Source organism: Cygnus olor, chromosome 4 (genome assembly GCF_009769625.2).
Source record: "Cygnus olor isolate bCygOlo1 chromosome 4, bCygOlo1.pri.v2, whole genome shotgun sequence".
NCBI classification, from domain to species: domain Eukaryota; kingdom Metazoa; phylum Chordata; class Aves; order Anseriformes; family Anatidae; genus Cygnus; species Cygnus olor.
Window position 1 is genome coordinate 11,855,922 of NC_049172.1, and position 12,716 is coordinate 11,868,637.

General features: G+C 55.5%; 2 protein-coding genes across 2 annotated transcripts; both read left to right on the forward strand.

Moving 5' to 3' along the window:
- The first annotated feature begins 409 nt into the window (after positions 1-409).
- LOC121069602 lies at positions 410-1,960 on the forward strand. Its single transcript, XM_040555936.1, has 2 exons — positions 410-874; positions 1,274-1,960. Exons 1-2 carry the CDS (start codon positions 509-511, stop codon positions 1,559-1,561), a joined length of 654 nt encoding a protein of 217 aa, XP_040411870.1. The 5' UTR covers positions 410-508; the 3' UTR covers positions 1,562-1,960.
- Positions 1,961-10,800: 8,840 nt separating this feature from the next.
- Positions 10,801-11,496, forward strand: LOC121070064 (ribonuclease CL2). Its single transcript, XM_040556676.1, has one exon. It carries the CDS (start codon positions 10,801-10,803, stop codon positions 11,236-11,238), a length of 438 nt encoding a protein of 145 aa, XP_040412610.1. The 3' UTR covers positions 11,239-11,496.
- The last annotated feature ends 1,220 nt before the right edge of the window (positions 11,497-12,716 follow it).

Genomic DNA, 12,716 nt, shown 5'->3' on the forward strand with positions numbered 1-12,716 from the left:
ACTTCATCCATTTAATAAAGAATGATATTTGTGTCATTTCTATGCCATATTGACAAGTATGGGAGTCACCAGCTGGGCCTGCAGTCTGCTCCTGCCTGTGCCACCAAAGCCCTGAGCACCCCACCGGTGCTGCGGGCAATGCCACAGCTGCCCCACAGCCCATATGAACAGCACAGAAGGACAAGCATGGGTCCAGGGGGCCCAGGCAACGCCCCTGCACTGGCAGAGCACCTCCTCACTGAGCATTTTGGAGCACAGCCCCTGCCCCCAGGGCTCCGGCCCAGGCCCCAGTGGCGGGGCAGACCCAGACCCGCGGGGGGGGGGGGGGTGACCATAGGAGCAGCCGGCTGAGAAATTCGGCTCCCCGGGCTCTGCCTCCCTGCCAAGACCTTCCCCTTTTGCTGGGTGCCCCACGAAGGCCTTGTGACATCACAGGCCATCGGTGACAGCACTGTGGGGCTGCTGGCACCATCACCCACTCAGCGTGCAGACAGCGGTGCTGCTCGTGATGGCCAGAGATCAAGCCCTCAGAAGGAGCAGCAAAATGCTCAGGCCGGGGCTCTCCCTTGTCTTCCTGCTCTGCGTGGCCTCTCTGCTCCCTGGCAGCCTTGGCTGTTCCAGCCGGCCCTCCTGGGCCACGCTTATGTGGGACGTGGCTCCTGAGGACCTGGAGCACCAGGGCACTGGTACGGAGAGCCAGTGCTCCTACCTGCCCTACCTGCTGGGCCAGCTTCGGTCCTCCCTGGCCATGCTGGATGCAACTTTTCGGTCCGTGGAGGTGCTCTACGGGAGCAGCCCAGCCCTGTGCGTGCTCGGCGGGGTTTCCCTTTGGAGGATTTGCGTATGGAGGAAAGCCAGGAGACGCCAGAGGGAGGTGAGTGATGGAGGTCAGGCAGTCCAGACAGTGCCAGGTTGCTGGGACTGCCAGGCCTTAAAGTTTGGGTCAGTAACGGGTAGGACAAGGAGTAATAGCCCATGTGGTCATGAAGGACTCAGTAGGACCCTACGGTGCCCTGGGGCTTCCCTGGACCTCTTCCCGCCCCTGGGAGGCGGAGGTGGGGTCTCATCTTCAGAAGAAGAAACAGGGACGGGGTGATGCCTGAGGGAGAAAAATACGGGGCCTGCCTGAGGCTTTCTTTGCACATCGTGCTGCCTGGTGCAGCCCAGCAGGACCCAAAGTTCTCAAGAAGAGGCCAAGCCCAGGTGCAGATGGCTCTAGACCCCCAAGGGCCATGTCCCTTTCATCATGCCCCCCTTGGCCTCTCGTTTCCAGGAGGCGAGCAAGACGCCCTCAGCTTCCTCAGGGACGTGCTGCCACTGTGGGTACTCCTACAACACCTATGAGGTGCTATGCTGGATGGAAGGAAACATCGTCCTGATGCAGAAGCACCTGAGAGAGCTGCTCCTCCGCCACCCAAAAGCTGGCAGGACCCAGAGAGCCAAAAAGAAGAGAAAGGTGGAAGACACGGAAGAGGAGGAGAGCATTTTCTCCATCTGCCTGGAGAGCCACGGCTCCCAAGGAGGCTCTGGCAGGGAATCGGGGGGGATTGCTCCCCAGTGAATAAAGTGTGTGAAACAAAACAATGGAGGTTGCGTGTATTGTCTACATCCACCCCTGGTACGCATGTCTCCTGGGAAAGTGGGAGAGGAGAGGGAAAGAGAAAAAGAACAAGAGAGGTAATCTGAAGTGGAGAGCCACCACTCACCGCCTCCCAGAAGCAGACCAATGGCCAGCCAGTGTCTGAGCAATGGCTACTCTGTAAGGCCAAACCGACAGGTTTGACTTCTGAGTATGACATTCCACGGTGCTCACTTTGGGTCAGCTGTCCCAGCTACACCCTCCCTCCACCATCAGCTGCCCCCTCCCAAGCCTTCTCGTGGTGCCTGTTTGTCTCAAGTCACATCCAAAACAGCAGCATGGGGGTTGCGCTGGACAAAGTCACATACCTCCCAGACAGGCCCAAGACAACCTCCACTGCCTGCACCTTGCTCACGTCCTATGCTACCCAAATGCATCCTCATCAGGCACCACCCCTCCTCTCCATCCTTTGCTATTTACACGGGCATCTTTCGCGTTGTCTACGGGCCATCCCCATCACAGGGCCCCATCACATGCCCATTCCAACAGCCACGCAGATTGGTTCAGTTCTTTTAGGCTGGGGCTTGGGCCGCCTCTTATGGTGATCATTCAGAAGAGGAGATGGGGCCTGTTGGCTTGGGTCACTGGGCGCCAAAAACAGCTCAGGTTGGGTTTGCCAGCTGCATTTGCCTGGATCTTTACGAGGCCTGTCCTCCCTTGGTCCAGGTGGCTCCTGCTGTATTGTTTCTTCTGTCATACAATTACAGCCTCCAGCCACAGCCTGTCACTCAGATCATGGATTATCTTATCCCCAGGGTGAAATTCCCTCAAGGTAAACACCACAGTTCCCCATTGTTCTGCAAGAGCCACCAAGCGCACCCGAGTCCTTGAACAAAAGCAGTCCCCAAAGTGGGTTTGCCTTCTCCCCACAGGGGAGCAAATGGCACTTGTCTTTCCCAGCCTGTTGCCTGCAACACTACAGGGACCTCATCTCCTTCCATGATACATAGGAAGGTCTTTTGACAGAGAAATAGCAAGCTATGGCCTGTGAGGCCAAGGCATGGGCCACAAAGGGACACTGGAGGTCCCTCTGCGCCAAAGCATGACCTAACGAGTCCTCCCAGAGGAAGAAAGGTGCTCCAAGCAGAGGCACAGAAATCACAGAATCGTAAGGTTGGAAAAGACCTCTAAGACCATCAGTTCCAACCATTAACCCAGCACTGCCAAGTCTACCACTAAACCATGTAGCTAAGTACCACGTCTACACGTCTTTTTAATATCTCAGGGATGGCGTCGCAACAACTTCCCTCATGGGACTTGCTCTCTAGACCCTTCACCAGCTTCATGGTCCTTCTTCGGACATGCTCCAGCACCTCAGTGACTTTCTTGTAGTGAGGGGACCAAAGCTGAACACAGAGTGGGGTGCAACCAAGAGCCAGAGCCAAGTACAGGGGGACAATCACTTCCCTGGGCCTGCTGGCCACACTACTTCTGATACAAACCAAGAAGCTGTTGGTCTTCTCGGCCATCTGCCCAGAGTAGCCAGCACACTGCTGTCTGATATTCAGCTGGCTACCGACCAACGTCCCCAGGTCCTTTTCCGACAGGCAGCTTTCTAGCACGCTTCCCACAGCATTACGTGGGGGTGCCGTGCTCCCAGTGCAGGACCCTGCACTTAGCCTTGTTGAACCTCATACACTTGGCCTCGGCCCATCCAGCCAGCCTATCCAGATCCCTCTGCAGAGCCTTCCTACGTAGCCTCAAGCAGATCGACACTGCCACAAAATAAAAGTCCTCTCATCGAGCATGTATAGTTTCCCAAGGGAAAGAAAGATTCACCGGTGCTTTAGAATGGTATGACCCTATCTGACATCACCACAACGAAAGCTACATACTGAATAGTGAAGAAAGGTGTGAAGAAGAAAGCAATCACCAGTCTACCACCAAATTTAACCACTGTGCAACACATTAAAGTCACAAGACTTATATTAGGAAACAATGTGCCCCAGCAAGTCACATATTTTGAGTTTATGTCAATAAATGGAGAAAGATAAGGAATGAAAACTTCATCCATTTAATAAAGAATGATATTTGTGTCATTTCTATGCCATATTGACAAGTATGGGAGTCACCAGCTGGGCCTGCAGTCTGCTCCTGCCTGTGCCACCAAAGCCCTGAGCACCCCACCGGTGCTGCGGGCAATGCCACAGCTGCCCCACAGCCCATATGAACAGCACAGAAGGACAAGCATGGGTCCAGGGGGCCCAGGCAACGCCCCTGCACTGGCAGAGCACCTCCTCACTGAGCATTTTGGAGCACAGCCCCTGCCCCCAGGGCTCCGGCCCAGGCCCCAGTGGCGGGGCAGACCCAGACCCGCGGGGGTGGGGGGGGTGACCATAGGAGCAGCCGGCTGAGAAATTCGGCTCCCCGGGCTCTGCCTCCCTGCCAAGACCTTCCCCTTTTGCTGGGTGCCCCACGAAGGCCTTGTGACATCACAGGCCATCGGTGACAGCACTGTGGGGCTGCTGGCACCATCACCCACTCAGCGTGCAGACAGCGGTGCTGCTCGTGATGGCCAGAGATCAAGCCCTCAGAAGGAGCAGCAAAATGCTCAGGCCGGGGCTCTCCCTTGTCTTCCTGCTCTGCGTGGCCTCTCTGCTCCCTGGCAGCCTTGGCTGTTCCAGCCGGCCCTCCTGGGCCACGCTTATGTGGGACGTGGCTCCTGAGGACCTGGAGCACCAGGGCACTGGTACGGAGAGCCAGTGCTCCTACCTGCCCTACCTGCTGGGCCAGCTTCGGTCCTCCCTGGCCATGCTGGATGCAACTTTTCGGTCCGTGGAGGTGCTCTACGGGAGCAGCCCAGCCCTGTGCGTGCTCGGCGGGGTTTCCCTTTGGAGGATTTGCGTATGGAGGAAAGCCAGGAGACGCCAGAGGGAGGTGAGTGATGGAGGTCAGGCAGTCCAGACAGTGCCAGGTTGCTGGGACTGCCAGGCCTTAAAGTTTGGGTCAGTAACGGGTAGGACAAGGAGTAATAGCCCATGTGGTCATGAAGGACTCAGTAGGACCCTACGGTGCCCTGGGGCTTCCCTGGACCTCTTCCCGCCCCTGGGAGGCGGAGGTGGGGTCTCATCTTCAGAAGAAGAAACAGGGACGGGGTGATGCCTGAGGGAGAAAAATACGGGGCCTGCCTGAGGCTTTCTTTGCACATCGTGCTGCCTGGTGCAGCCCAGCAGGACCCAAAGTTCTCAAGAAGAGGCCAAGCCCAGGTGCAGATGGCTCTAGACCCCCAAGGGCCATGTCCCTTTCATCATGCCCCCCTTGGCCTCTCGTTTCCAGGAGGCGAGCAAGACGCCCTCAGCTTCCTCAGGGACGTGCTGCCACTGCGGGTACTCCTACAACACCTATGAGGTGCTATGCCGGATGGAAGGAAACATCGTCCTGATGCAGAAGCACCTGAGAGAGCTGCTCCTCCGCCACCCAAAAGCTGGCAGGACCCAGAGAGCCAAAAAGAAGAGAAAGGTGGAAGACATGGAAGAGGAGGAGAGCGTTTTCTCTACCTGCTTACACAGCCACAGCTCCCAAGAGGCTCTGGGAGGGAATCGGGGGGGGATTGCTCCCCAGTGAATAAAGTGTGTGAAACAAAACAATGGAGGTTGCGTGTATTGTCTACATCCACCCCTGGTACGCATGTCTCCTGGGAAAGTGGGAGAGGAGAAGGAAAGAGAAAAAGAAAAATAGACGTAATCTGAAGGGGGGAGCCATCGCTCACCGCCTCCCAGAAGCAGACCAATGGCCAGCCAGTGTCTGAGCAATGGCTACTCTGTAAGGCCAAACCGACAGGTTTGACTTCTGAGTATGACATTCCACGGTGCTCACTTTGGGTCAGCTGTCCCAGCTACACCCTCCCTCCACCATCAGCTGCCCCCTCCCAAGCCTTCTCGTGGTGCCTGTTTGTCTCAAGTCACATCCAAAACAGCAGCATGGGGGTTGCGCTGGACAAAGTCACATACCTCCCAGACAGGCCCAAGACAACCTCCACTGCCTGCACCTTGCTCACGTCCTATGCTACCCAAATGCATCCTCATCAGGCACCACCCCTCCTCTCCATCCTTTGCTATTTACACGGGCATCTTTCGCGTTGTCTACGGGCCATCCCCATCACAGGGCCCCATCACATGCCCATTCCAACAGCCACGCAGATTGGTTCAGTTCTTTTAGGCTGGGGCTTGGGCCGCCTCTTATGGTGATCATTCAGAAGAGGAGATGGGGCCTGTTGGCTTGGGTCACTGGGCGCCAAAAACAGCTCAGGTTGGGTTTGCCAGCTGCATTTGCCTGGATCTTTACGAGGCCTGTCCTCCCTTGGTCCAGGTGGCTCCTGCTGTATTGTTTCTTCTGTCATACAATTACAGCCTCCAGCCACAGCCTGTCACTCAGATCATGGATTATCTTATCCCCAGGGTGAAATTCCCTCAAGGTAAACACCACAGTTCCCCATTGTTCTGCAAGAGCCACCAAGCGCACCCGAGTCCTTGAACAAAAGCAGTCCCCAAAGTGGGTTTGCCTTCTCCCCACAGGGGAGCAAATGGCACTTGTCTTTCCCAGCCTGTTGCCTGCAACACTACAGGGACCTCATCTCCTTCCATGATACATAGGAAGGTCTTTTGACAGAGAAATAGCAAGCTATGGCCTGTGAGGCCAAGGCATGGGCCACAAAGGGACACTGGAGGTCCCTCTGCGCCAAAGCATGACCTAACGAGTCCTCCCAGAGGAAGAAAGGTGCTCCAAGCAGAGGCACAGAAATCACAGAATCGTAAGGTTGGAAAAGACCTCTAAGACCATCAGTTCCAACCATTAACCCAGCACTGCCAAGTCTACCACTAAACCATGTAGCTAAGTACCACGTCTACACGTCTTTTTAATATCTCAGGGATGGCGTCGCAACAACTTCCCTCATGGGACTTGCTCTCTAGACCCTTCACCAGCTTCATGGTCCTTCTTCGGACATGCTCCAGCACCTCAGTGACTTTCTTGTAGTGAGGGGACCAAAGCTGAACACAGAGTGGGGTGCAACCAAGAGCCAGAGCCAAGTACAGGGGGACAATCACTTCCCTGGGCCTGCTGGCCACACTACTTCTGATACAAACCAAGAAGCTGTTGGTCTTCTCGGCCATCTGCCCAGAGTAGCCAGCACACTGCTGTCTGATATTCAGCTGGCTACCGACCAACGTCCCCAGGTCCTTTTCCGACAGGCAGCTTTCTAGCACGCTTCCCACAGCATTACGTGGGGGTGCCGTGCTCCCAGTGCAGGACCCTGCACTTAGCCTTGTTGAACCTCATACACTTGGCCTCGGCCCATCCAGCCAGCCTATCCAGATCCCTCTGCAGAGCCTTCCTACGTAGCCTCAAGCAGATCGACACTGCCACAAAATAAAAGTCCTCTCATCGAGCATGTATAGTTTCCCAAGGGAAAGAAAGATTCACCGGTGCTTTAGAATGGTATGACCCTATCTGACATCACCACAACGAAAGCTACATACTGAATAGTGAAGAAAGGTGTGAAGAAGAAAGCAATCACCAGTCTACCACCAAATTTAACCACTGTGCAACACATTAAAGTCACAAGACTTATATTAGGAAACAATGTGCCCCAGCAAGTCACATATTTTGAGTTTATGTCAATAAATGGAGAAAGATAAGGAATGAAAACTTCATCCATTTAATAAAGAATGATATTTGTGTCATTTCTATGCAATATTGACAAGTATGGGAGTCACCAGCTGGGCCTGCAGTCTGCTCCTGCCTGTGCCACCAAAGCCCTGAGCACCCCACCGGTGCTGCGGGCAATGCCACAGCTGCCCCACAGCCCATATGAACAGCACAGAAGGACAAGCATGGGTCCAGGGGGCCCAGGCAACGCCCCTGCACTGGCAGAGCACCTCCTCACTGAGCATTTTGGAGCACAGCCCCTGCCCCCAGGGCTCCGGCCCAGGCCCCAGTGGCGGGGCAGACCCAGACCCGCGGGGGTGGGGGGGGTGACCATAGGAGCAGCCGGCTGAGAAATTCGGCTCCCCGGGCTCTGCCTCCCTGCCAAGACCTTCCCCTTTTGCTGGGTGCCCCACGAAGGCCTTGTGACATCACAGGCCATCGGTGACAGCACTGTGGGGCTGCTGGCACCATCACCCACTCAGCGTGCAGACAGCGGTGCTGCTCGTGATGGCCAGAGATCAAGCCCTCAGAAGGAGCAGCAAAATGCTCAGGCCGGGGCTCTCCCTTGTCTTCCTGCTCTGCGTGGCCTCTCTGCTCCCTGGCAGCCTTGGCTGTTCCAGCCGGCCCTCCTGGGCCACGCTTATGTGGGACGTGGCTCCTGAGGACCTGGAGCACCAGGGCACTGGTACGGAGAGCCAGTGCTCCTACCTGCCCTACCTGCTGGGCCAGCTTCGGTCCTCCCTGGCCATGCTGGATGCAACTTTTCGGTCCGTGGAGGTGCTCTACGGGAGCAGCCCAGCCCTGTGCGTGCTCGGCGGGGTTTCCCTTTGGAGGATTTGCGTATGGAGGAAAGCCAGGAGACGCCAGAGGGAGGTGAGTGATGGAGGTCAGGCAGTCCAGACAGTGCCAGGTTGCTGGGACTGCCAGGCCTTAAAGTTTGGGTCAGTAACGGGTAGGACAAGGAGTAATAGCCCATGTGGTCATGAAGGACTCAGTAGGACCCTACGGTGCCCTGGGGCTTCCCTGGACCTCTTCCCGCCCCTGGGAGGCGGAGGTGGGGTCTCATCTTCAGAAGAAGAAACAGGGACGGGGTGATGCCTGAGGGAGAAAAATACGGGGCCTGCCTGAGGCTTTCTTTGCACATCGTGCTGCCTGGTGCAGCCCAGCAGGACCCAAAGTTCTCAAGAAGAGGCCAAGCCCAGGTGCAGATGGCTCTAGCCCCCCCAAGGGCCATGTCCCTTTCATCATGCCCCCCTTGGCCTCTCGTTTCCAGGAGGCGAGCAAGACGCCCTCAGCTTCCTCAGGGACGTGCTGCCACTGCGGGTACTCCTACAACACCTATGAGGTGCTATGCCGGATGGAAGGAAACATCGTCCTGATGCAGAAGCACCTGAGAGAGCTGCTCCTCCGCCACCCAAAAGCTGGCAGGACCCAGAGAGCCAAAAAGAAGAGAAAGGTGGAAGACATGGAAGAGGAGGAGAGCGTTTTCTCTACCTGCTTACACAGCCACAGCTCCCAAGAGGCTCTGGGAGGGAATCGGGGGGGGATTGCTCCCCAGTGAATAAAGTGTGTGAAACAAAACAATGGAGGTTGCGTGTATTGTCTACATCCACCCCTGGTACGCATGTCTCCTGGGAAAGTGGGAGAGGAGAAGGAAAGAGAAAAAGAAAAATAGACGTAATCTGAAGGGGGGAGCCATCGCTCACCGCCTCCCAGAAGCAGACCAATGGCCAGCCAGTGTCTGAGCAATGGCTACTCTGGTTTTCAAAAGCTACAAGTTTTATTTCTTAGCATTATTTTGTGCTGTGATTCTAGCACCGCTCCATGTCTGGGAGAAGCTACTAAAGCTGCAGCATCATTCAGGGCCTGCCTGGCTGGTTAAGCAGGGGGCATCCTTGCTGAGGGGCCTGCCACATGTGGCAGGGTTTTCCAATGCTGCATCTTAACCCAGTGCCGGTTGTGGGTGGCAGTATGCTACAATAATGTCCTGGTGGCACTGGCGGTGCCTGCCATGGCTGTGGCTGTGGCAGTGGCACTGGCAGTGGTTCGGGGGGTTGCAGGCCCTGTGTGGCAGCACAGTTCCCAGCGCTGCTGCTGTCGGGCTGCCTGCTGGGCTGGGTGCAGGATGTGTGACGGTGCTGTTGGCTTCTGTTTGCTTTACCTGAGGTTCAGCACAGGAGCCTTAGAATAGGCTTGTTTATACCCCACAGGGTAACAGATTCCTTTCTGTCATCCTCCAAGTGTCTTTCTGTGAGCCCCAGGGGCCTCTGAGTGCCCTTCAGCTTGACCCAGGGACATCTGATCACCATTTGGCTTGGCTGAGATGCCTCCAAGCGCCCCTCTGTTCCACAGGGGACCTGCAAGTCTCTTTTCATGTTCAGCAATGGTATCCAAGTGCCTTTCAGTTCAAAGCAGGTGAATCTAATTGCCTTCCTGTGTGCCCAGGGACCTCTGATTTCCTTTCAGGTCAACCCAGGGATCTTCCCATGTGTTTATGTGGCAAGGTTTTGGCAAGTGGTGGGTCCCTTTTCAAGCTGACTATTGCTGGCTCTAATCTAACATATGGCAGCTTCTGGTCTCCTCTCACAGAGGCCAGCCATGCAGCCCCACTTGCTACCAAAATTTTGCCACTTAAACCCAATGTCTTGTCATGGTTCCCTACAGGAACCATGTCTTCCTGTTCAATCCAGTTCTTCATAGCACCTTTTCACGTGCATCTTGCCCCCTCCACCAAGAGGACCTGCCCCTTATGGTACATGTGGCCTCAGGTGAAAATATGTTGCCTATGGTGAAATGGGCAGGAGGCACCTGAGGGGATGTATGCAGACAGTCATGTGGTCCATTAATGATTCCCTAATGACCTTGAGGGGTGGAGGGATGTGAGGGGAGCGGGGCCTCCTGGGTGCCAGGTTCCCCCCCGCACACTGGACCTTGCTCTTTGCCCTGTCCCTCCTCCTGGCCCCTTGCCTTTTGGGCCTAGCTTGGGCAAGTATAAAAGAGGCATGGGGGAGTGGGAGGGACCAGGAGACCCTGACGCCCGAAGGGAAACTGAGGTGCTCACACAGGTGAGGGTGAGGGATACATATGGGACCAAAGTTTCTGTGGGAGGGAACCACAAGGAACCCAAGCACCTAGTGGGAGAGCAGGAGTATGGTGGGGATCCAGGTGTCCGAGCATGGGGGGAATTGATAGGGGATCCATATGTCCAGGGGGGTGTTCCATAGGAGACCCAGACACTTGCGGGGTGCGGGACTGTAGGGGACCTAGTGCTCGTGGGGTGTTCTGTAAGGGACCCAGGAATCTGGATGGGATCAACAGATGACCCAGGTGTCCAGGGGACTTTTGTAGTGGAACCAGGAGTCAGAGGGGGGCTTCCTCATGCATTTGGAGGGGATCTATAAGGGACCAGGGTGTCTGGGAGTGGAATCTGCAAGGGACTCGGGTGTCCAGGATGGGTTTTTCATTCAGGGCTCCTGCAGTCCTGATGGCCCTGACCCTACTTATCACAGGTACTCATGGCAAGCTGGACTCTATGCGTGGTTCTGGTGCTGGCAACAGTAGCAGGGGCGGTGGGTGAGACCCGCTATGAGAAGTTCCTGCGGCAGCATGTGGACCATCCCCGGACACTCGGGCTCATGGGGCACCGCTACTGCCAGGTCATGCTGGCACGACGGCAAGTGACGGCCTCAGGGCGGCCTTGCAAGCCCTCCAACACCTTCGTGCATGCACCGGCTGAGGACCTGGTAGCCACCTGCAAGAACCCTGCTGATGCTATGGGGATCCATAGCACCTCATCACCCATGGGCATCACAGCCTGCCGCCTGCGGGGTGGGGACACCCGGCCCCCTTGCAACTACCGGGCCCGGCAGCTCCAGCACCATGTGCGTGTTGCCTGCCTTGATGGGTGGCCTGTGCACCTCGCTGGCACCCATGCATCCCCTGATGAGGCTTGATGTGGGGGCAAATGTGTGGAGAGGTGGATCCCCCCTTGCTTCTGGCAGGGGCTGTTCTAGGACATACAATAAAGGAGGTGTCACAGGCCTGGGCTCCAGCATCAGCTTGTGGGGGGACCCTGGGACCCTACTCCCCTGTGGGTACCCTTTGGGTACCTCTGATCCCATCCAGAGTGGTCATGGCCACCCTAGGTGCCCCCATAAACCCTTGTATTCTCCCAACCTCCTGGGTGCACCCTCTAGGTGTCTCTGACCTCTACTGTGCCCCACAGACTGCCCACCATATTCTCTACCCCCTACCAGGTGCTTCACAACTTCCCATGAAAGGGGCTGGAAGGGAACAGCAGGCAGCCCTAGACCTTTATTCCCCACCACTCACTACTGTGCATGGTCCCCAGAGCTGCATACCTTTTGTCTTGAGAACTCTGTGATCAGTTTGAGGGGAATCAGAATGGAGTACAGTCTCCAATGGGATCAGCCTCTGTTCTAAATATCCTGAAACCTTAGGAGGTACAAAAGGATCTGGTTCTACTGGGTCTCAGTCTCAACACTGAGAGAAAAGAGTTCCTGATTATATTCTGCCTTGAAAATAAACCACCTCTTCTGCCACCTCTGGCATAAGGAAGGGCACGGGGCTGGCTCCTATCCTGCACTTGGTGCAAGTGATGTGGCTGAGCTCAAGAGCTGCAAGACTCGATCTGTGGAAAATTCACTTAATTTAATAATTTATTTCCATAAGCTTTTAATTACTGGTTTGGGTATTGAGAAACAAAGAAGATACAAAACAATTACACTAGCACTTACGGCAATGTCTTCCCAATGCTCAACTTCAGGCCAACACCACTCCTCCCTTCTTGCTACTCTCTACTTCCTTGTTTTTTACTGTGTGTTACACTCCCTCCCTTCTTTCTGAGGGATGGTGGGCAATTCAGAAGGCTGGAATTAGGCCATAAGGGTTTATTTTTTGATTCTCTTTGCTTATTCCTGCTTCTCTGCTCTAACACAGCTTTCTCTGTGTCCTGCAGTCTCTTTGTGGCAATTCCTGTTCTGGTGTAGGCTGCACATGGCCCGTAATCCCTTTGTGTTCATACCTGTTCTGACATTGCTTCCTCCAAGGGCAGCAGATCCTTTGAGTAAATATGTGCTCTGACATGGGTTACCCATGGTCTGCGGTCCCTTTGGAGTTGTATCTCCTTTGGTATAGCTTCCTCCATGGGCCTAGTCCTGGTTTCAAGCCCTAGTTTCAGCTGGAGCCTGTGCCATGAATATCAGAAGAGGACTTGGTGAGTCGGGCACCTAGAGCTGGGGTCAGACAGGCCTCCTGCTCCTGCTGCCCATGGCCACCTTGGTTCCTTTTTCCCTGGCTTGGTGGAGAAGTTGGATGAAGTTAGCCTGGAAAACAGGCACCTCCAGCATCTCTTCTGTCCACAGGATTGCTTGGCTAGGGTGGAGCCGGCTATCCTTCCCTCCTGATTCCT